Source organism: Staurois parvus, unplaced genomic scaffold, assembly GCF_062004578.1.
Source record: "Staurois parvus isolate SC_StPar_1 unplaced genomic scaffold, SC_StPar_1.0 ptg000595l, whole genome shotgun sequence".
Lineage (NCBI taxonomy): Eukaryota > Metazoa > Chordata > Amphibia > Anura > Ranidae > Staurois > Staurois parvus.
In genome coordinates, this window is record NW_028318391.1 from 1,252,412 (window position 1) to 1,276,783 (window position 24,372).

Here is a 24,372-nt window from a genome sequence, read left to right on the forward strand (position 1 = left end):
GTACAGTACAGGAAGTCCAAGAGCAGTCTAATTGAAGGGTGGGCAACACAACAAACACATGCTAAGAGCCCTACTTAACAAATGAATCAAGAAGGGCTCAACAGAACTCTGAGTGGTTTGAACATCCAACTGGTAAAACTTGGCAAATGTGTGAGCAGAGGATTGGGTGGCAGTCCGTGAAGCACCAACAGTTCTGGTAGACTGTGTCTTAACAGGCAAGGGGAGAACCCTATTGTTTGAGCCATGGGCTTGAACGACAACTTTTTTGATCCACCTAGCAATGGTGGAACAAGAAGCAAGAAGGCCCCCGTGGGAATCCTCCAGATGTACAAAATGGAAATATTTTTGCCTAGAAGAGGCAGTAACTAAAAGGCAGACTTGTGTACAAGGTCAGGGCAGTAAAGAGAGAATACCCTGAGATATTCTAAAGCAGGACATAAGAAAGGATAATTATACGATGGTGGCTCAAGATCATCTTAGGGAGGAAGGAGGCTTTAGGCTTCAAGACAAACCTCTCCTGGTAGAACACTAGGAATGGCTCCTTACAGGATGAGGCAACAAACTCAAGAGCCCTACCATGCAAAGGCCACTTAGAGAGTGATGTCAGACATGGAATTTCCCTAACAGATTTGCAGGTCGACCCATGAAGTGCAAAGAGAACCAGATTAAGGTCTCATGGAGACACAGGGGAGCGTACAGGGGAAGAGGTGTGTGGCACCTTGTACAAAGGTCTTCACTAGGAGGTAAGAGGCTAAGGGTCTTTGAAGCAAAATGTCCAAGGCTGAGGATTTGCCCTTTGATGGTGCTCAAAGTCAGATACGGACCCAAAACAGACTGGAGAAAGAACAAAATACGTCCCGCAGAGTATTTCTGTCAGGAAAGGAATATCCATGTACACAGACACCCTGGATTAAGGAACTCTGCCCATAGCCAGATCGCAGGTTTGTGTCTGAACAAATATGCATGTGCAAATGAGCGCAAGTGCGCATTGGTGCCAAGAGGGCTATTTAAATTGCACTAATGCAGTGCATCAATGCCGTTTGGTCTATTACATTTCTCGAGTTCCTGATCTGATCTCCCATTGCCGACTTCATCTGACTCTGCTTGAACACCGCCTGTACCGGCCCTGGCTTGTCTCTGGACTACGCTCTGCCTGCTCCTTCTGTTTACCTCTCCTACTGTTACCGACCTTGGCCTGTCTCCTGACTACTCTCCTGCTAGCCGTTTGAACCTGATTTGCCCCTCAGCTGCCAACCTGGACTCTCTGACTACAACTTGCTGCCATCGTGCTCCTGTGCCAAGCCAGTCTGCATTATTCCTTGGCTCTGGCCCTTGAGCCTGTGGAATCCAGCCCAGTCAGCAACAACTCCTGCCAGCGAGAGACTTACCAGGCACTCAAGCCACTCTGCGCTCCGGTACTCCCTGTCACTTTACCAGGGCTCCCAAGCCAGAGCTGTAAGAGAGGCCTTCCCCAGCGCTTTAGGCTCCATCACCAGGTACATTACAATTTCCTAGGGTACAGCTTTCCATACACACACAGCAAAAAAGCCATACCTCCAGTGTGCAAACAAAGCTAAGCGACTCGACTATGCACAGGTAGCGGGGTGAAGAAAAATGGCAGCAGGTGCTCTGGACTGAGTCAAAATGTGAATTGTTTGGCTGTAAAAGGAGGCAGTTTTTTCGCTGAAGGGCTCTAAAGCAGTGCAATGAGTGTTTGCAGAGAACTGTGAAGCATGGTGGATGTTCCTTGCAAGTTTGGGGCTGCATTTCTGTAATTGGAGATTTGGTCAGGATCAATGGTGTCCACAAGGCAGAGAAATACAGGCAGATAATTATCTATTTTGCCATACCATCAGGGAGGCGTGTGATTGGCCCCAAATGTATTTTGCAGCAGGACAACGACCCCAAGCATACAGCCAATGACACTAGGAACTATCTTCAGTGTAAAGAAGAACAAGGAGCCCTGCAAGTGATGGTTTGTCACCCAGAGCCCTGATCTCACCATCATGGAGCCTGTCTGGGATTACACGAAGAGACGGAAGGATTTGAGGCAGACGGCATTCACAGAAGAACTGTGATATTTGGAACAACTTACCTGCTCAGTTCCTTCAAAATCTGTGGGCAAGTCTACCGAGAAGAATTGATGCCGTTTTAAAGGCAAAAGGGAGAGGAGGGATCACACAACATATTGATTTGATTTGGATTTCTCTTCTATTCATTTACTTTTTGTTTTATTAATCAATAAAAAAACTATTAACACTTCTATTTCTGAAAGCATTCTTAATTTACAGCATTTTTTTTTTACACCTGCCTAAGACTTTTGCACAGTACTATATATACACCTCAAGAATTCATTGTGAAGATCGATAAAACGGGCTGGCTTTGTGTGATATTACCGTATTTGCCGGCGTATAAGACGACTTTTTGACCCTTGAAAATCTTCTCAAAAGTCGGGGGTCGTCTTATACGCCGGTACACATGTTAGGGGGGGCTGCGGCATTAAGTACAGGGGTTTGCAGGGGCTGATGTCTCTTACCTGGATCCAGTCCCAAGACGATCCGGTCCAGGAAGTGCGGCGTCTCCTTCAGTTCGGCCACTGGATGTTCGTGCGGCTGCTCGGCTCCGCCTCCTCACCGGTGATTGGCCGCCAGAACTGTAGCTCAGGAAAGGCACACAGGCGGCCAATCACCGGCGAGGGGGCGGAGCCGAGCGGCCCCGCGAAAATTGAGTGCCGGAGCAGCAGGTAAGTGTTCTGTGTAGAGGTGCTGCTGCAACCACATATGCTGGCTGCAGCAGCACCATACGAGAACAGGGTCAGCAAGTCTCAGTGGGAGGAATAGTGCCCCATCATTGGTGTCACTGATACCAATGATGGGGCACTATTCCTCCCACTGATACCAACGATGGGGCACTATTTCTCCACTGACACCAATGATGGGGCACTATTCCTCCCACTGACACCAACGATGGGGCACTATTCCTCCCTCCCACTGACACCAACGATGGGGCACTATTCCCCCCCCCCACTGACACCAACGATGGGGCACTATTCCACCCCCCACTGACACCAATGATTGGGCACTATTCCACCCCTCACTGACACCAATGATGGGGCACTATTCCTCCCACTGATACCAATGATGGGGCACTATTCCTCCCACTGATACCAATGATGGGGCACTATTCCTCCCACTGATACCAATGATGGAGCACTATTCCTCCCACTGATACCAATGATGGGGCACTATTCCTCCCACTGACACTAATGATGGGGCACTATTCCTCCCACTGACACCAATGATGGGGCACTATTCCTCCCACTGACACCAATGATGGGGCGCTATTCCTCCCACTGACACCAATGATGGGGCACTATTCCTCCCACTGACACCAATGATGGGGCGCTATTCCTCCCACTGACACTAATGATGGGGCACTATTCCTCCCACTGACACCAATGATGGGGCACTATTCCTCTCACTGACACCAATGATGGGGCACTATTCCTCCCACTGACACCAATGATGGGGCACTATTCCTCCCACTGACATCAATGATGGGGCACTATTCCTCCCACTGGTGTGCATTGGAAGAGGGGTAGTCTTATACGGCGAGTATAGCTCAAACACTACATTTTAGCAAGAAAAGTAGGGGGGTCGTCTTATACGCCCAGTCGTCTTATACGCCGGCAAATACGGTATTTAAAAAGACCAGTGGTTGAACTCACAGTGGGTTTTTCCTCTCCCATATTATTATACAGGATTTATGGCGCCAACAGTTTGCTCAGCACTTTACCATATAACAGGAGACAATACAGCAACAATACAGTTCAATACAAAAGGGATAGGAGGGCCCTGATCCTGGGAGCTTACAATACGTACAGTGGGGATCGAACGTTTGGGCACCCCAGCTAAAAATTTGTATTAATGTGCATAAAGAAGCCAAGGAAAGATGGAAAAATCTCCAAAAGGCATCAAATTACAGATTAGACATTCTTATAATATGTCAACAAAAGTTAGATTTTATTTCTATCATTTACGCTTTCAAAATAACAGAAAACAAAAAAATGGCGTCTGCAAAAGTTTGGGCACCCTGCAGAATTTATAGCATGCACTGCCCCCTTTGCCAAGCTGAGACCTGCCAGTGTCATGGATTGTTCTCAATCATCGTCTGGGAAGACCAGGTGATGTCAATCTCAAAGGTTTTAAATGCCCAGACTCATCTGACCTTGCCCCAACAATCAGCACCATGGGTTCTTCTAAGCAGTTGTCTAGAAAACTGAAATTGAAAATAGTTGACGCTCACAAAGCTGGAGAAGGCTATAAGAAGATAGCAAAGCGTTTTCAGATGTCAATATCCTCTGTTCGGAATGTAATTAAGAAATGGCAGTCATCAGGAACAGTGGAAGTTAAAGCAAGATCTGGAAGACCAAGAAAAATATCAGACAGAACAGCTCGCAGGATTGTGAGAAAAACAATTCAAAACCCACGTTTGACTGCACGATCCCTCCAGAAAGATCTGGCAGACACTGGAGTTGTGGTCCACTATTCCACTATAAAGAGATACTTGTACAAATATGGTCTTCATGGAAGAGTCATCAGAAGAAAACCTCTTCTACGTCCTCACCACAAAAATCATCATTTGAACTTTGCAAATGAACATATAGACAAGCCTGATGCATTTTGGAAACAAGTTCTGTGGACCGATGAGGTTAAAATTGAACTTTTTGGCCGGAATGAGCAAAGGTACGTTTGGAGAAGAAGGGGCACAGAATTTAATGAAAAGAACCTCTGTCCAACTGTTAAGCATGGGGTTGGATCAATCATGCTTTGGGGTTGTGTTGCAGCCAGTGGCACAGGGAACATCTCACGAGTAGAAGGAAAAATGGATTCAATAAAATTTCAGCAAATTTTGGATGGTAACTTGATGCCATCTGTGAAAAAGCTGAAGTTAAAGAGAGGATGGCTTCTACAAATGGATAATGATCCTAAACTACCCCCAGCTACCCCCTTATCCCCCCTCCCCCTCAACATAACCCGCAGGGACTTTGTCGCTGCTCAAACTCTCTCCAACCCCCTTCACCCTCACTCAGCTACCCCCTCATCACCCCTCTCCCACGGCCCCACCACTGCTCTGACCTCCTCTTCCACCCCACCCTACATTCCTCATACTGAAGCTCCCCCCACACTCCGCACCATTGACCTTACTACCATCGAGGAAGTCTCCAAGATCCTCTCTGATGCCCGCCTCACCACCTGCCCCCTCGACCCTATCCCCTCACAACTCCTACGACCTTCCTCCTCCTCCATCCTACGCTCCCTCACCCACATCTTCAATCTCTCCCTCTCCTCAGGCACTTTCCCCTCCCCTCTGAAACATGCACACATCACCCCCATACTTAAAAAGCCCTCCCTGGACCCCAATGACCCGAACAACCTCAGACCCATCTCCCTGCTCCCATTTACATCTAAACTCCTCGAGCGCCTAGTCTACACCCGCCTATGCTCTCACCTCAACGACAACCACCTCCTCGATCCCCTACAGTCCGGCTTCCGTCCCCTACACTCCACCGAAACTGCCTTACTCAAACTCTCCAATGACCTGCTAACCGCCAAAGCTAATGGCCACTATTCAGTGCTCCTACTCCTTGACCTCTCTGCGGCCTTCGACACAGTCGACCACCCCCTCCTCCTCAAAAAACTACACTCCCTCGGCCTCAGAGATTCTGCTCTCTCCTGGCTCTCATCCTACCTGTCACAACGCTCATTCAGCGTTACCTATGATGCTACCACCTCCCCCTCTCTGTTGGGGTCCCTCAAGGCTCTGTCCTCGGGCCCCTTCTCTTCTCCATCTATACCTCCTCCCTTGGCCAACTCATACACTCTCACGGCTTCAACTACCACCTCTATGCCGACGACACACAAATCTATCTCTCAACCCCCCACCTCACCCCCTCGGTCTCAGCCCGAATCACACACCTACTGAGCGACATATCAGACTGGATGTCGCTCCACTTCCTTAAATTGAACCTCTCCAAAACCGAATTTCTTGTCTTCCCCCCAGCCCGGACACCACCCCCCATTGATTTCTCCGTCACATCCAACAACGCTACCATCAAACCCGCCCTGCAGGCCAGAGTACTGGGTGTCATTCTGGACTCCAACCTATCCTTCCAGCCCCAAGTCCAATCTTTAACAAACTCGTGCAGACTCCACCTCCGCAACATGCAGACTCCACCTCCGCAACATGCAGACTCCACCTCCGCAACATCGCCAAAATCCGCACGTTCCTAACCCCAGAAACCACTAAACAGCTCATCCACTCCCTCATCATATCACGACTCGACTACTGCAACTCCCTCCTCACTGGCCTGCCTCGCTGCTGGCTATCCCCGCTTCAGTCCATCCTGAATACGGCTGCCAGACTCATTCACCTTTCCAACCGCTCTGTCTCCGCCACCCCCCTCTGCCAATCCCTCCACTGGCTTCCGATTGCGCAACGGATCAAAGTCAAAATCCTAACGCTGACGTACAAAGCCGTCCACCATACTGCCCCGAACTACATCACTGACCTAATATCCAAGTACCGCCCAGCACGCACACTCCGCTCCTCAAAAGACCTCCTTCTCTCTAGTTCCCTGGTCTCCTCCTCCCATGCCCGCCTCCAGGACTTCTCCAGGGTGTCACCCATCCTCTGGAACTCCCTGCCCCAACCCATCAGATTATCACCTACTCTCCTCTCCTTTAGGCGCACCCTGAAAACCCATCTCTTCAGGGAAGCCTACCCCACCCCCTGCTAACTTGCCAACCTCCTCCACTCTTCCTACCACTCCATCCCCCACAGCTATCTCCTCCTGTGCCACCACCCCCTCCCTCCTAGATTGTAAGCTCGTAAGAGCAGGGCCCTCAATCCCCTCATGTTTTGCATTGTATTGGTATTGTTCTGTCACATGTTCTGTTCCCCTTTGTAATGTACAGCGCTGAGCGAACTATTGGCGCTTTATAAATACTGTATAATAATAATAATAATAATAAACTCACCTCGAAATCCACGGGGGATTACATCAAGAGGCGTAAACTGAAGGTTTTGCCATGGCCTTCACAATCTCCTGACCTCAACATCATTGAAAATCTATGGATAGACCTTAAAAGAGCAGTGCGTGACAGACAGCCCAGAAATCTCAAAGAACTGGAAGACTTTTGTAAGGAAGAATGGGCAAAGATACCTCAAACAAGAATTGAAAGACTCTTGGCTGGCTACAAAAAGCGTTTACAAGCTGTGATACTTGCCAAAGGGGGCAGTACAAGATATTAACTCTGCAGGGGGCCCAAACTTTTGCAGATGCCATTTTTTTGTTTTCTGTTATTTTGAAAGTGTAAATGATGGAAATAAAATCTAACTTTTGTTGACATATTATAAGAATGTCTAATCTGTAATTTGATGCCTTTTGGAGATTTTTCCATCTTTCCTTGGCTTCTTTATGCACATTAATACAAATTTTTAGCTGGGGTGCCCAAACTTTCGATCCCCACTGTAAGTGGAGGAAAATTGCATCAAAGAAGAAAATTGATGTATCGCCTATCATACTTTTTCCATGTGGCGGAGGAGGTTGTCAGTTACTTAGTGACTATTACAGTTTTCTTTAACCGAATCCCCCCCCCCCCCAAAAAAAAAAGCATTTTAAAAAGAAAAAAAAAATGTCCAAAGCTGTCAAAATTGAATCTCATTTGTTTAATGTTTTTTTTTTTTCTTTCAGAAGGAAGGGGAGAAAGAATAAAGTTACAAGAAGTTTTTTTTTTTTAATATTTTTTTTTTTTACAATGTTAAACTAAAACAGTTCTAGGCTACATGTGTTAAGTATATCTAGAACACAAAAAAATGGTTAAATAAGATTTTTTTTTTTCTTCCTTTTTTAAAGATACAAGAAATTAAACTTTTTTTTTTTTTCCTTACATTTAACAAACTTCACAGAACAGATACTGCAAAGGAACAACCCAGTAAAATATCAGCATGTGGCAAACTGTCCGTAATCCACAATGTTCGCGGTAGTGTTTGCTCTTCAGCCACCTTTCTAATTAACCTTGTGCCCAGAAATCGCAGAAATGAGGACGAGGCCTCTTTATCTTCAAATGTTAAAAGGAAGTGGGGGTCTTCTGAGTGCTAGGTACAAAAAAAAAAAACAAAAAAACCTAATGAGGGCATCTACTGGATTATCTACTGTAGCCTATTGCGTCGGATGGTATCTGTGAAAACATAGTGGTTTTTGTGGCCTTTTATTTATTTTTTTTTCAAGACGGACAACCGCAGAAGATCCGTGGATCTTCGATAACTGTTGAGAGAAGGTCGTTCCTGAAAGAAAACATGAAACTGAAAACTCTATTTGTGATAAATCAAAAAAAAAAAAAAAAAGGTGGAGGCAGCAGTGGGATCACACAACCCTTTATCATGCTATGGATACAAATAGTTGGTCACAGGTCAGAATTCTTCGGGACAAGCGATCGGCTCTTCTTAAAACTTTCCTAAAACAGCCTTATTCTCCTTTCTTGAAACGACTGACAATAAATTAAAAACAGATCAAGACTGCAATTCCCTTGAGTGCGTAAGTGCAGACAGACGTGAAGAAAACAAAAAAATCGGGTGTATGAATTCGACAAGTTAAAAACAGTCATTAGCGATTACTAGCAAAGGTGGTTTTAAACAAACATCAAAAACTGAATTTGTTTTTGTCAAAGTGCTGTCAATAATGAGGAACGGGATCACGAAAAAAATAAAAACAAAAAACTTTGATGGGAAACAGTCTTCGATAATAGTGAGCTCGACTGAGCCTTTAAGACAGAAGTCAGTAATAAAGGAGAGATACTCGTAAGGACCTCCTCTGAGGTTCTTTATAAAAAAAATGATCGGTAAGTAAAGGTTCCGCTTCATTCTAATGATGGTCACCTTCACCCACCTAAAAAAAAAAAAAAAAAAAGAAGATTCTCTCTCTAGGGGATTGCATGGATTAACCAGTCAGCTCTCATTTACAACATACATTTTTTTTGTCCCCGAACCCCTTACAGACCTCCCTCCCCCAAGCTGACCTCCCTCCCCCAAGCTGCATAGAGTCATGGCCGTCTAGCCCTTTTTGTTTCACAAGCTTTACGTTGGAGGCGAGGATTGTGAAAACTTTTTAGAGGTAAGGAGGGGTAGATGTGGTTGTTCCTCAACAGTGTTACTGCATTTCGTTTGCTACAAATATGTCTGTCCCCCCCCCCCCGCCCCCCAGATATAGGTATAGCTACAGAAAGTGAGTCTGTAGGCTTCAGCGTGGCTATTGTGCTGCAAAGTTAGCCTTATTCATCCACAAAGACCATCACTTGGCAAATTGCAAACAAAAGCCAATCAGGTTAAGGCTACCAGGGAGGTTGGGGTCACAGTCAGCTCTTTTACTGCTAAACCCGCCTCGTGGTTTCGGCGAGTGGGTGGTACGGCAGCAATTCATGTCCGACGAGAAGACAGCGAATGTTTTTTTTTTTTCTTTAATTTGGTGGTACTTAAATAACCTGATAACCTGACTGGGAGGTCGTCCCTGCCCAATCAAATCCCTGATGCTGTTAATAGCAACACTCAAAAACGCGCAATGCTATAAGACAGAAGCGACCGACAGGATCTTCGCCATCACACAATGATGAACGTTAAAACGAGAAATGTAGCGTTTAGTAATCCGTGATCGGAATCTGTATCGAACAAAAAAAAAAGAATGAAGGCGATGGACCAGCGATAGAACAGTCTGGAATACGACTTTTATGACTTTTTTTTTCTTAAGGTGTAACGGAAACATGAACACGGCGTTACCTAGAACGTTAAATAAGCTTCTGGTGGTTTCGTAATGGCCGACGGCGGCTGCCTGGCCAACATTTATCCACTACCATTCTTTCAAATTCTTTCGTAGTACCTGCACAGTTTTTGTTTACAAAAAAAAAAAAAAAAATAAGAAGGAACCTGACTGGCTGTAGTCTGTCACTTGCTCAGTAGTGAGAGCCTGCTTGACTTTGTCCTAAATAAGGCTAACATTAGTGAACTAAGAGAAACAGCATTTGGTTGGAGGTTGTGGCACTCAGGAACACCCTTCGCCGATGCGTTGGCAGGACCTGCCCACTTTGCGGTCTAGTTTCACCATCTTCATAATGGCCTCCTCGCGTCCGCGACCCATGTGGTCGAATGTGCAGTCGTGCTGTTCCGGTAGGCGATGTAACATACAGAACACGTAACCTGCGGGAGGCAAAAAGATAGGAGGGTCAGAACACAGACGTAGGTTTGATCAGTGAAATTAGGCACACATACAATAAAAGGTACGAGGGTTTGTGAGGACCAGCTAAGCTCTGCCTGAACCTGTGTGCTCAACATGGCTTGAATGGGGGGGCCAGAAGGCCCTTTTCATTCCCATTTTCAGGGTTTATGGAGGACTATAAGTTATTGTAATGTAAAGCTATGTGACCGTTTGTCAAGTTCAGAGAGAAGCCCATGTGTAAGATGCATTTCCTAATGTGTTCCTCACAGATTGGCACAGGTGTAGACCTCAGGAGTTCTGTCCAGAAGAGTCTAAAACTATAACAGGGTGGGTGGGCACAGCCAGAGGCAGATGGACCCAGCAGCTTCTTACAAGCCCATGTACACCAGGCAAGCATTGGGTTCCAGATATAATTTATTGTTTCACTATATTTGTTAGAAAGCCAAAACCTTTCAGGATTTCTGAGTAACCCCCTTCATCAGGTCCCTATATGTTGGACAACATAAGGCCCTGTGTAGGCTGGTTATTCTGGTCTGATGGTGACACGCTAATACTGATATGTTGTTAAAGGGAATCTGTCTAGATCACAGTTGTCAAACTGGCGGCCCTCCAGCTGTTGCCAAACTACAAGTCCCATGACGCATTGCAAGATTGACAGTTACAAGCATGACTTCCAAAGGCAGAGGCATGATGGGACTTGTAGTTTCGCAACAGCTGGAGGGCCGCCAGTTTGACACCCCTGGTCTAGATGGAAACATATCACATGTATAGGAAGCAGAGTGCCAAGTAAGCATTGGGTTCCAGATATGATTTATTGTTCGCAATATTTCTTAGAAAGTCAACAGGTTTTGAGATTTCTGAGTAGCCCCTTGATCAGGTCTTTAATTGTTGGACCACAGAAGGCCATGTGTAGGACATGTTTGCATACCTTCCTCACATTCTGGCAGAAATCCTGCCCTGTAGGACTGATGAACCTTAAAGCAGAGATTGGGGGGCACAGCCAAAGGCAGATGGGCCCAGTAGCTCCCCACAAGCCCACGTACATCTAATAATGTAAACACCATAGTGTAAGACCCACAGAAACCAAACCCCAATCTTCTATTCTGGTCTGATGGCGATACACGCTGTCACTGACCTGTTGTTAAAGGGAATCTGTCCAGATGACGCTATATCACAATTATAGGATGGATAATGCCAAGTAATCAGATATAATTTATTATGAAAACTATAGATAATTATCCGCGCTCTAACATTACCTTGCCTGTGCTATATATAATATATTATGGCAATACCATTAATTCATATATACTATAGTTCTATATTTTAATCTGCTTTTTACCTGAAATGCCTAGATTAATTCTATTATGATATCCTAGTGTTTAATAAAATCTAAAAATGTGTAATTCAATTAAATTATAATATATATATAATGTGATTATTTCATTAAATCAATCAATAAAATTCACTGCGTCAGTGTGCAAATAAACTGAATATAAATAAATAAAAATATTGTGTAAATTCATATAATCCAATGTGCAAAACAAGCCATCAATGATACATATGTTAATGAAATATAAATATATGAAATTAATATAAATAAAAAATATCAATTTATGAAAATAATATAAATAATTAAAAAAATATATCAATTCATAAAGTTCAGCAGCAAAAAAATGTGCAAAAACGTGCAAAAAGAAAAATGTGCAAAAAAGTTTTGAGGATTCAGTAGGGAGAAGATATTGATGATATACTCTCCTTCATAAATTGCTTCTATTGATGTAGATGAGAGCCTGCAGACTATCTCCTAAGTCTGTGTGGATGTGAGATTTTCTCCCTCCTAGAGCCTCTCCTTACTTCAATGCTCAATGTCTCCTCATATGACCCATGGAAGAGAGAAGATAAAAAGATATGGTGCCTTATCCAAGGTATAACTAACACTATTTATTGTGCTCCCACTATGCACTCACATGGTAATAATAAACAACTCGCATGTAAAATTGAAACCGCCAGCTGCGGTATTGCTCAGCCTCTCGAGAGTGTAAACACACTCTGTCAATACTCGCCGTATTGTCAGTCCGGTACGTGGTGACGTCACTGCCCCTCCCCAACGCGTTGCGCCACAGGGAAAAACGTAGCTTCCCATGGGTCATATGTAGATGGGTCATATGAGGAGACATTGAGCATTGAAGTAAGGAGAGGCTCTAGGAGGGAGAAAATCTCACATCCACACAGACTTAGGAGATAGTCTGCAGGCTCTCATCTACATCAATAGAAGTAATTTATAAAGGAGAGTATATCATCAATATCTTCTCCCTACTGAATCCTCAAAACTTTTTTGCACATTTTTCTTTTTGCACGTTTTTGCACATTTTTTTGCTGCTGAACTTTATGAATTGATATATTTTTTTAATTATTTATATTATTTTCATAAAATGATATTTTTTTATTTATATTAATTTCATATATTTATATTTCATTAACATATATATAATTGATGGCTTGTTTTGCACATTGGATTATATGAATTTACACAATATTTTTATTTATTTATATTCAGTTTATTTGCACACTGACACAGTGAATTTTATTGATTGATTTAATGAAATAATCACATTATATAAATATTATAATTTGATTTAATTACACATTTTTAGATTTTATTAAACACTGGGATATCATAATAGAATTAATCTAGGCAATTCAGGTAAAAAGCAGATTAAAATATAGAACTATAGTATATATGAATTAATGGTATTGCCATAATATATTATATATAGCACAGGCAAGGTAATGTTAGAGCGCGGATAATTATCTATAGTTTTCATAGTATTCACATCTTATGAGAGTGAGAAATAATTGCAGCGATCTAATATATATATTTTTAACTCCAGTGGCTCACAAGTTTATCTCAATAATATTCAGATATAATTTATTGTTTGCAATATTTGTTAGAAAGTCAACAGGTTTCGAGATTTCTGAGTAACCCCCTTCATCAGGTCTCTAAATGTTGGACATCGAAAGACCACATGTAGGATGTGTTTACATGCCTTCCTCACATTCTGGCACAAGTGACCAGAAATCCTGCCCAGTAGGATTGATGAACCCTAAAAGCAGAGAGAGGGAGGCACAGCCAGAGGCAGATGGGCCCATAGCTCCTCACAAGCCCATGTACATCTAACACTGTAATCAGCATAGTGTAAAAGGAAGAACACACAGAAAACAAACCCCAATTTTATATTCTGGTCTGAAGGCGATACACGCTGTCACTGACATGTTGTTAGAGGGAATCTGTTCAGATGAAGATAAATCACAAATATAGGAAGTATAACACCAGATAAGCATTGAGTTCAAGATATCATTTATTATTCACAATATTTGTTAGAAAGTCAACATGTTTCAAGATTTCTGAGTAACCCACTTCATCAGTTCTCTAAATGTTGGACATCAGCAGGCCACATGGAGGACGTGTTTACATGCCTTCCTTACATTCTAGCACAAGTGACCAGGAGTCCTGTCCAGTAGGATTGATGAACCCTGAAAGCAGAGGGTAGGGGGAAAAGCAAAGGCAGATAGGCCCAACACCTCCTTACAAAATCCCATGTACCTCTAATACTGTAATCATCATAGTGGAAGTGGAAGAGTCCACAGAAACCATATACCAATCTTCTACTTTGGTCTGATGGTGACACATTACATACCAACACTGACATGTTGTTAACACTGACCACCAATGTAAGAAGCATTCTTCCCACTGACAACCAATGTAAGGGCCATTCTTCCCATTGATCACCAATGTAAGGGACATTCTTCCCACTGACCACCAATGTAAGGGACATTCTTCCCACTGACCCCCAATGTAAGGGACATTCTTCCCACTGACAACCAATGTAAGAAGCATTCTTCCCACTGACAACCAATGTAAGGACTATTCTTCCCACTGACAACCAATGTAAGAAGCATTCTTCCCACTGACAACCAATGTAAGAAGCATTCTTCCCACTGACAACCAATGTAAGGGCCATTCTTCCCACTGATCACCAATGTAAGGGCCATTCTTCCCATTGATCACCAATGTAAGGGCCATTCTTCCCACTGACAACCAATGTAAGGGACATTCTTCCCACTGACAACCAATGTAAGGGCTATTCTTCCCAATGACAACCAATGTAAGAAGCATTCTTCCCACTGACAACTAATGTAAGGGCCATTCTACCCAATGACCACCAATGTAAGGAGCATTCTTCCCACTGACCCCCAATGTAAGGGCCATTCTACCCACTGACCATCAATGTAAGGGACATTCTTCCCACTGACCATCAATGTAAGGGCCATTCTTCCCACTGACCCCCAATGTAAGGGCCATTCTACCCACTGACCATCAATGTAAGGGACATTCTTCCCACTGACCCCCAATGTAAGGGCCATTCTACCCACTGACCATCAATGTAAGGGACATTTTTCCCACTGACCCCCAATGTAAGGGCCATTCTACCCACTGACAACCAATGTAAGGGCCATTCTTCCCAATGACAACCAATGTAAGGGCCATTCTTCCCAATGACAACCAATGTAAGGAGCATTGTTCCCACTGATCACCAAAGTAAGGAGCACTCTTCCCAATGACAACCAATGTAAGGACCATTCTTCCCACTGACAACCAATGTAAGGGACATTCTTCCCACTGACAACCAATATAAGAAGCATTCTTCCCACTGACAACCAATGTAAGGGCCATTCTACCCACTGACCATCAATGTAAAGGACATTCTTCCCACTGACCACCAATGTAAGGGACATTCTTCCCAATGACAACCAATGTAAGGGCCATTCTTCCCAATGACCACCAATGTAAGGGACATTCTTCCCAATGACAACCAATGTAAGGGACATTCTTCCCACTGATCACCAAAGTAAGGAGCATTCTTCCCACTGACCACCAATGTAAGGGCCATTCTTCCCAATGACAACCAATGTAAGGAGCATTCTTCCCACTGACCACCAAAGTAAAGGACATTCTTCCCACTGACCACCAATGTAAGGAGCATTCTTCCCACTGACCACCAATGTAAGGAGCATTCTTCCCACTGATCACCAATGTAAGGGACATTCTTCCCACTGACCCCCAATGTAAGGGACATTCTTCCCACTGATCACCAATGTAAGGGACATTCTTCCCACTGACCACCAATGTAAGGAGCATTCTTCCCACTGACCACCAATGTAAGGAGCATTCTTCCCACTGACCACCAATGTAAGGGACGTTCTTCCCCCAGACTATTAAAGAATTGGTTTTATCAGGAGTTCCCTAAGATGTAAAAATTATTTCAATGGTTCCTCTGGGGCAAAAAGGTTGAGAAAAGGCTGCTCTAGACAGATACATATGAAAAGCAGAGGAAGAAGAGCACCAGAAAAGGGTTCCAGATATATTATTCTTGGTATCCGTTAAAAATCCAACGTTCAAGACTTTTGAGTAACTCCCTTCACTGGGGCTGAACAGAAGGTCATTTTGTCAAGCACACAATATGTAGAGGAACGATTCTTGTTTCATTCGCTGGTTTACCATCAGCTAAATGTGTTGGATTTTAACCACTTCAAGTCTGGACACTTTTACCCCCTCCCTGACCAGGGCAATTTTCAGCTTTCAGCGCTATCACGCTTTGAATGACAATTGCGCGGTCATGCAACACTGTACCCAAATTAATTTTTTACCATTTTTTTGAGACAGATAAAGCTTTATTTTGGTGGTATTTATTCACCGCTGGGATTATTTTTTTTGCTATGTAAATGAAAAAGTCCAAAAATTTTGAAAAAAAGTGTTTTTTTTATAAAATTTTACAAATAAATAATATTTCATCATAAATCTTTGCCGAAATTTATTCCGTTATCTTTTTAGTAAAAAAAAAAAAATCCAAATTAGTTTATAACAAAAATTATAATTTTTAAACATTTTTTTTTACATTTTTATTTTTTTTTATATTATTATTTTTTATTTTTATTTTATTTTTTTACATACTGTCACCCTAGCAGTACAGTGTCACCATGGTGACACTGTACTACTTGTGGCGGGTGAAAAAGATTTTTTTTTTTTTTTTACACATTGCTTTTACACCCATATAGGATGTAAAAGCAATCATTTCTCTTTCTCTCTGGCTGCATTCTTGCACTCATTGAGAAGTACTGAGTGAGCTGTGATTGGTCACAACTTGTCACATGGTACAAGCCTGTTGTGAATAGCCCTGTACCATGTGACCTCTGTGATCATTCACAGATTTCACACATAGTAAGCAATGATGTCACAAGTGACATGTTGCTTACTACTTTGCATGTGATCACTGATTGGCCAATCAGTGATCACATGATCGGGACCTTGTACAGAGGTCCCGTCCGACGATCGGTGTTTCACTGTGTCCAGAGGACACAGCGGGCACCGGATCGCGGTGTTGCGCGCTCCCAGGGAGCGCACACAAGCAGGGTGCGGGGAGGTCGTTTATAAACGGCCACTAGACCCTGTACTGCCACCGTCCGGCCGTTTATATGCAACGGCCGGTCTGGAAGTGGTTAATGGATACTGTTCAAAATAATTTATATCTGGACTCCAGATACTTGTCTGGTACTTACAGTATTTCTGATATATCGATCCAAGGGCCGAATGAGGGCCCTTGCATACATAAGAGCTGCCTGAAGATCATGTCGGAAATGGCAGCCACCATACTTCTACGTGAGCAGGTCCAATGTGAAGTACACCAACACCCAGAAGTGATATTTCAGAGTTGTGTGGACAGAGAAAACTTAAAAAAAAAAACAATTTAAAGTTTCACCTTCCATGACAAGTTGCCTCCCATCCACCCCTGCTCCCCTCCGGTGTACAAATCAGGCTTTATTTTTTTTCTTTATTTCTATTTGTTTTTTTAATATATTATTATTAGCCTAGGTGGCCTATCAGCCATCACTGACCTAGGTGAACCATCAGTGAGAAAGAGGGGCGGGCCCAGTAGCGCATCATCGGGAGAGCTGGCAGACGTCACTGAAGAAGATGGCGGCGCAGTACTGAGTGGGGAGCAGAAGAAAGGTGGATCCCAGCAGGACAATGCTGGATCCGCTTGGTGGGTGAGTGCCTCAACTGTGCAGTTCTGGCAACAAGGTAAGTGGGGGTTGCAAAAAATAAAAAAATTGGCGGGTGGGTTGGTTTGGGTTTAGTGAAGATCCACTATAGATCCACTATAGAAAATCAGGTTCTTCTTCAGATGTCATCGGGAAGCTACTGACTCTCCTGATGATGCGCCACTAGGTCCGCCTCCCTCCTCCTTTCTCAATGGACTAAGCCTCTTGGGATATGTGATATACGTATCTCAGGAGGCTTAGTCCTTCACTGAGGAAGGAGGAGGGGCGGGCCTAGTGGCGCATCATCAGTAGAGCCGGCAGCTTCCCGATGACGTCACCAAAGATGGAGAGGTGGGGACTGAGCCGAGGCAGAAGAGAATCGAATCTCAGCAGGACAACGCCGAATCCTGCTGCGCGGGTGTTTTCACTGTGCAGGACTGGCAACAAGGTAAGTGGGGATTTAAAAAAAAAAATTGACTGTTATTGACATCTTGTCATCCATCAGCCTTTGCTTTAAAGCTGAAATGCGGGATAAGCAAGAATTATCGAAATCGATTGGTCATGTGGATTCTTCTTGAATCTCGGTGAGCTTTGTGTATTTCCTCCAGATCTGTGCCGTAATCCAGGGTGAGACTTCCTGTAATACAGACCGCTCACTGCTGCTCTCTCTCCTTGTGCAGGGTGACTGGTCTTGACTACGCCCCCTCCTGTTTTCTTCCGCAGGCAGCTTGTAGTGGGTGGAACTGCTAAGCCCCTCCCATAGTTGATCTCTTTCCTTGTGCAGGATGAATGGTCTTGTCCCCATCCCCTTCTTTAGTTTTCTGTAGTGGGTGGAGCCTGCTGGGCCTCTCCACAGCTCTCCTGTCTATCCTTGTGTAAGGTGACTGGTCTCGTCTCCGCCCCCTCCTGTAGCAGGTGGAGCCTGCTGGGCGCCTCCCACAGCTCTCCTGTCTCTCCTTGTGCAGGGTGACCAGTCTCATGTCCGCCCCCCTCCTGTAGCAGGTGGAGCTTGCTGGGCTCCTCCCACAGCTTTCCTGTCTTTCCTTGTATAGGGTGACTGGTCTGGTCTCTGCCCCCTCCTGTAGCAGGTGGAGCCTGCTGGGCGCCTCCCACAGCTCTCCTGTCTCTCCTTGTGCAGGGTGACCAGTCTCATGTCCGCCCCACTCCTGTAGCAGGTGGAGCCTGCTGGGCTCTTCCCACAGCTCTCCTGTCTCTCCTTGTGCATGGTGACTTGTCTCGTCTCTGCCCCCCTCCTGTAGCAGGAGGATCCTACTGGGCTCCTCCCACAGCTCTCCTGTCTCTCCTTATGCAGGGCTACTGGTCTCATCTCCACTCCCCTCCTGTAGCAGGTGGAGCCTGTTGGGCTCCTCCCACAGCTCTCCTTGTATAGGGTGACTGGTCTTGTCTCCTCCCCTTCCTGTAGCAGGTGGAGCCTACGGGGCTCCTCCCACAGCTCTCCTGTCTCTCCTTGTGCAGGGTGACTGGTCGCATCTCCACCCCCCTCCTGTAGCAGGTGGAGCCTGCAGGGCTCCTCCCACAGCTCTCCTGTCTCTCCTTGTGCAGGGTGACTGGTCGCATCTCCACCCCCCTCCTGTAGCAGGTGGAGCCTGCAGGGCTCCTCCCACAGCGTTGCTCTTTTACACAGGCTATGTACAGAACAGTGATGATGTCACTGCCACAATTACAAGGCAATATCTACAAGGCATTATCTGGGTTTGCAAAGACACGTGATACAAAGAAAAAACGGATTCATATTATTTGTGGCTATTGAGGAATATTTATAAAGTTTTTGTGTTTAGAATTCAGCTTTAAGTAATTAATAAAAGTGGTGAAAAAAAAAATCAATTTACAAATATACTAATCCGGGCCATGATATATAATATTTATAACTTGGAAACAATACTGAGCCTGAAAGGAATATGAATGGTAGGGAACCTCGTACATCTCAGCTCCGTAATACAAAATACCAACATGAAACAACAGCAAGGTCCACAAGTCCCTCCCCCTCAGGTGGGTGGGGTTAGTTGAGATTCCCAATATCAGCAGCAAAGTATCATTTGAGATCATTTTATGGAGTTTTATTCCAGGATTGGAGCAGAGGTGGGTGATCAGTATTTTGACAGGCGGTGGGGGATGTACTGTACGATGCGGCTGGGCTCTGCTCGGTTGATGTCACAATAATGCCCAGTTATCTTACCAGAGCTGTGTATGGCATATCAATGACACTGGAGGGGGCCCAACAAGCAGGGCAATGCAATGTCAGATGCTAGGGGTGAAATACCCTCCACAAGGGGCAGCCTCATTGGATAACAGGAAGGTGCAGGAGCCAGGACTGGAAGGCCGCCCTTCAATACCTGCAATTGTAGATCCATAGAGACTGGAGAGGCTCCAGGCCTTAGAGGTCCGAAGGTGGTCCTTGTAGACTTCCTAGTACATGCAGATGACTCTGGATGTCCACACTTTACGCATAATGACGGAACTCAAGGAATTAGACCAAATCTACACTAGCAGTGCACCTCCCCCACACAGGCTCTCATCCAAGTGACTGGTCCAGTGGTGCTTCTCTAAAGTGCTCTCAGCCGTGGTCACCTGCATGCCTTCTCCATGTACAATGCAGCATGAACAGCCCTGCACTGTATGTGACCTCCTAGACCCAGCTGTTGTACTTTCTGTCCCCATTTACAGCCCCCCTTGATTCTGCGCCCATACTGCCTCTACTGTAGAACATGTGATTTTGCACCCATTCTGCCCCTGCTTGCAGATCCTCTGATTCTGCGCTTATTCTACCCGTTTTTTTAGAGCCCCTGACTTTGCACCCATTCTATCTCTATTTGTGGACCTTTGAGTCTGCACCCATTCTGCTCTTATGCTAGACTCCCTGATTTTGCACCCCTTCTGACCCTATTTGAAGACCCTGATTCTGCACCCATTTTGCCCCTACTGTAGACCACTTGATTTTGAGCCCATTCCTTTCCTATTGTAGACCCACTGATCTTGCTCACATCTCCCTAATTCAGTGACAATTCTGTCCCTATTGTAGACCCCTGATTTTGCACCCATTCTGCCACTACTGTAGGATGCCCTTACTTTGAACTCATTCTGCCCCCAATATCATACCCCCTGATTCTGCATTCATTCTAACCCTATTATAGACCCCATTACATCCCTATTTTAGACCCCCTGATGTTGTACCAACTCTGCCACTGTTTGTATATCCCCTGATTTTGTACCCTCTCTGTCCCATTTTCAAACCCCCTGATTAATTCTGCCCCTATTTTAGATCCCCTGATTTTTTATCCATTCTGCCGCCATTTGCAGTCCAATTGATTTTGCACTACTTCTGCCCCTATTTGCAGACCCACTGATTTTGAGCCCACTCCACCCTTCATTGTAGACCACCTGATTTTGAACCCATTCTTTCACTTTTGTAGACCAACTGATTCTACCCAAAGGCCCTGTTTTTGGACCCCTTCTCTTTCGACACATCCTCTCTTGGTCGCCTGATAACCTCCCACAGCTTCAAATACCATCTCCATGCTGATGATACCCAAATATATCTTTCTGCTCCTCACCTCATTCCTTCAGTCTCCTCTCGCATTACTGACATACTAACTGACATATTAGCATGGATGTCGCAGCACTTCCTTAAACTAAATCTCTAAAACTGAAATTATAATACCCCCCCCTCCCCTCCCCGTACACTCCTCCATGACTTTTCCATCAAGATCAATAATGCAACAATCAGTCACTCACCCCGGGGTGCTAGGTGTAATCCTGGCCTTTGACCTATCCTTTCGGCCCCAAAGCCAATTGTCAAAAGCTTGCAGACTTCACCTCAGTAACATTTCTACAATTCACCCTTTTTTAATGAATGAAACCATCAAGCTACTCATTCCGTGCCAATTCTGCCCCTATTGCAGTCCCCCTGACAGAATTGGCACGGAATCAGGGGGACTGCAATAGGGGCAGAATTGGCATGAAATCAGGGGGACTGCAAAAGGGTCAGAATTGGTACGGAATCAGGGGGACTGCAATAGGGGCAGAATTGGCACGGAATCAGGGGGACTGCAATAGGGGCAGAATTGGCACGGAATCAGGAGGACTGCAATAGGGGCAGAATTGGCACGAAATCAGGGGGACTGCAAAAGGGTCAGAATTGGTACGGAATCAGGGGGACTGCAATAGGGGCAGAATTGGCACGGAATCAGGGGGACTACAATAGGGGCAGAATTGGCACGGAATCAGGGGGACTACAATAGGGGCAGAATTGGCACGGAATCAGGGGGACTGCAATAGGGGCAGAATTGGCACGAAGTCAGGGGGACTGCAATAGGGGCAGAATTGGCACGAAATCAGGGGGACTGCAAAAGGGTCAGAATTGGTACGGAATCAGGGGGACTGCAATAGGGGCAGAATTGGCACGGAATCAGGGGGACTACAATAGGGGCAGAATTGGCACGGAATCAGGGGGACTGCAATAGGGGCAGAATTGGCACGGAATCAGGGGGACTACAATAGGGGCAGAATTGGCACAGAATCAGGGGGACTACAATAGGGGCAGAATTGGCACGGAATCAGGGGGACTGCAATAGGGGCAGAATTGGCACGGAATCAGGGGGACTGCAATAGGGGCAGAATTGGCACGGAATCAGGGGGACTGCAAAAGGGTCAGAATTGGTACGGAATCAGGGGGACTGCAAAAGGGTCAGAATTGGTACGGAATCAGGGGGACTACAATAGCGGCAGAATTGGCACGGAATCAGGGGGACTGCAAAAGGGTCAGAATTGGTACGGAATCAGGGGGACTGCAATAGGGGCAGAATTGGCACGGAATCAGGGGGACTGCAATAGGGGCAGAATTGGCACGGAATCAGGAGGACTGCAATAGGGGCAGAATTGGCACGGAATCAGGAGGACTGCAATAGGGGCAGAATTGGCACGAAATCAGGGGGACTGCAATAGGGGCAGAATTGGCACGGAATCAGGAGGACTGCAATAGGGGCAGAATTGGCACGGAATCAGGGGGACTGCAATAGGGGCAGAATTGGCACGGAATCAGGGGGACTACAATAGGGGCAGAATTGGCACGGAATCAGGGGGACTGCAATAGGGGCAGAATTGGCACAGAATCAGGGGGACTGCAATAGGGGCAGAATTGGCACAGATTTTGTACCCATTCTGCCCCTTTTGCAGCCCCCCCTGATTGCACCCCCGTCATTTCCCCCTGTATCTCTCTGGCTGTTGTCCTGGCAGCTGCATAGTGAATGAACACAACAGCGACTGATTATAGGAGAAACGATCGGAAAGGATTTACCAACACAGGCCGGCCTATAGAACCCGACAGCGCTACATGTAACCCCCTCATTGATCCGACTCTGAAGGAAAAGCGATTTCCGAGGTTCCTGCGGTCTAATCTCAAACTTGTTTTCCTGCAAGAATCAAAATGAATTTCCCACACCTGGTAATGAAATGCAGGGAACACATTACAAGGCTCCCCGTCCGCCCGCACAAAATGTCAGCATGTTAACAGCGGCGGCGGGTTAGTGTTGTGCATACCAAAGGAGGCCAATGCAAACAATAGGCTAATGCCGGGCTGGAAATACAAGACTCTCAATCACCTACACGGCTCTCCAGCTGGCACAAACCACTAATGCAATCGGCATGTGAATCATTCTGCCGAGGGACAAAGGAAAACATCCGGAACAGATATGAAGATATTAACCGACAGAGGAAAATATCCGGGATGGAGAGAATGACACGGCGCAGGAAAAACTCAGCGCTTTCCATGTCCTCCAGCCGGGAAAGGAGGCGGAGCTCTGTATGACTGGTGCACATTGTGAGGATCTCACAGTGTGCGGGGAAATCAGAGGAAGTTGTTTTTTAGTCCCGGAGAGGAGCTGGCACACCTGTGCAAGACTGAAGGGGAGGAGCAAGGACACCTGTGCAAGACTGGAGGGGAGGAGCCAGTACACCTGTGCAAGACTGAAGGGGAGGAGCAAGGACACCTGTGCAAGACTGAAGGGGAGGAGCCAGTATACCTGTGCTAGACTGGAGGGGAGGAGCCGGTACACCTGTGCAAGACTGGAGGGGAGGAGCCGGTACACCTGTGCAAGACTGGAGGGGAGGAGCCGGTACACCTGTGCAGGACTGAAGGGGAGGAGCCGGTACACCTGTGCAAGACTGAAGGGGAGGAGCCGGTACACCTGTGCAAGACTGATGGGGAGGAGCCGGTACACCTGTGCAAGACTGAAGGGGAGGAGCCGGTACGCCTGTGCAAGACTGAAGGGGAGGAGCCGCTACAACTGTGAAAGCAGATACAAAACCCAAATTGGATGGCGTTTTGTTTGTGCCGTGCTCTGTGTATCATAACCGATTGCCTGTTTTCACCCTTTTTCATCTTATTTCCTCTCTCGGTGCTCTCCTGCACCCTCTTTCAGCCGATTCCTATCTACATGACCTCTCATCATTGCCCTGGACCAGCTTCCTAACAGTGAGAACACTGGACCTTTTCCTGCGCAATGTTGTCGGCGCAGCCACTTTTAGGCTCACGTGACACGGTGACAATGCAGCAGCACAAATGGGAGACGGTACCGGAGGGTTGTCACCTTATAACAGGAGATGCCTCAACACAAAACTTCATGGCAGGATCACCATGCTCCCAGCTGTACCCCTCAGTCATATTCTCACCTGTCCCCACCAGACATTCTCACCTGTACCTACTGCCAGCATTCATATTCTCACCTGCACCTAACCCCCCCCCCATTCATATTCTCACCTGCATCCCCTCAGTCATATTCTCACCTGCACCTTCCCCCCAATCCATATTCTCACCTGCGCCTAACCCCCCCCATTCATATTCTCACCTGCACCCCCTGCAGTCATATTCTCACCTGTGCCTAACCTCCCCCCCCATTCATATTCTCACCTGTCCCCTCCAGTCATATTCTCAGCTGCACCCCACTCAGTCATTGCTTTACCGGAACCCCATTCTTAGTCATATT

At 45.8% G+C, this 24,372-nt stretch overlaps 1 protein-coding gene across 1 annotated transcript in view; it reads right to left on the reverse strand.

Annotated features, from left to right (window-relative positions):
* Positions 1-7,716: 7,716 nt before the first annotated feature.
* Positions 7,717-24,372, reverse strand: part of ZFAND3 (zinc finger AN1-type containing 3) — a 309,345-nt gene continuing 292,689 nt past the window's right edge. Inside the window, exon 6 of the mRNA XM_089692567.1 lies at positions 7,717-10,251. Coding sequence (XP_089548693.1) covers positions 10,097-10,251 — 155 coding nt within the window. The 3' untranslated portion in view covers positions 7,717-10,096. The remainder of the gene's footprint in view (positions 10,252-24,372) is intronic.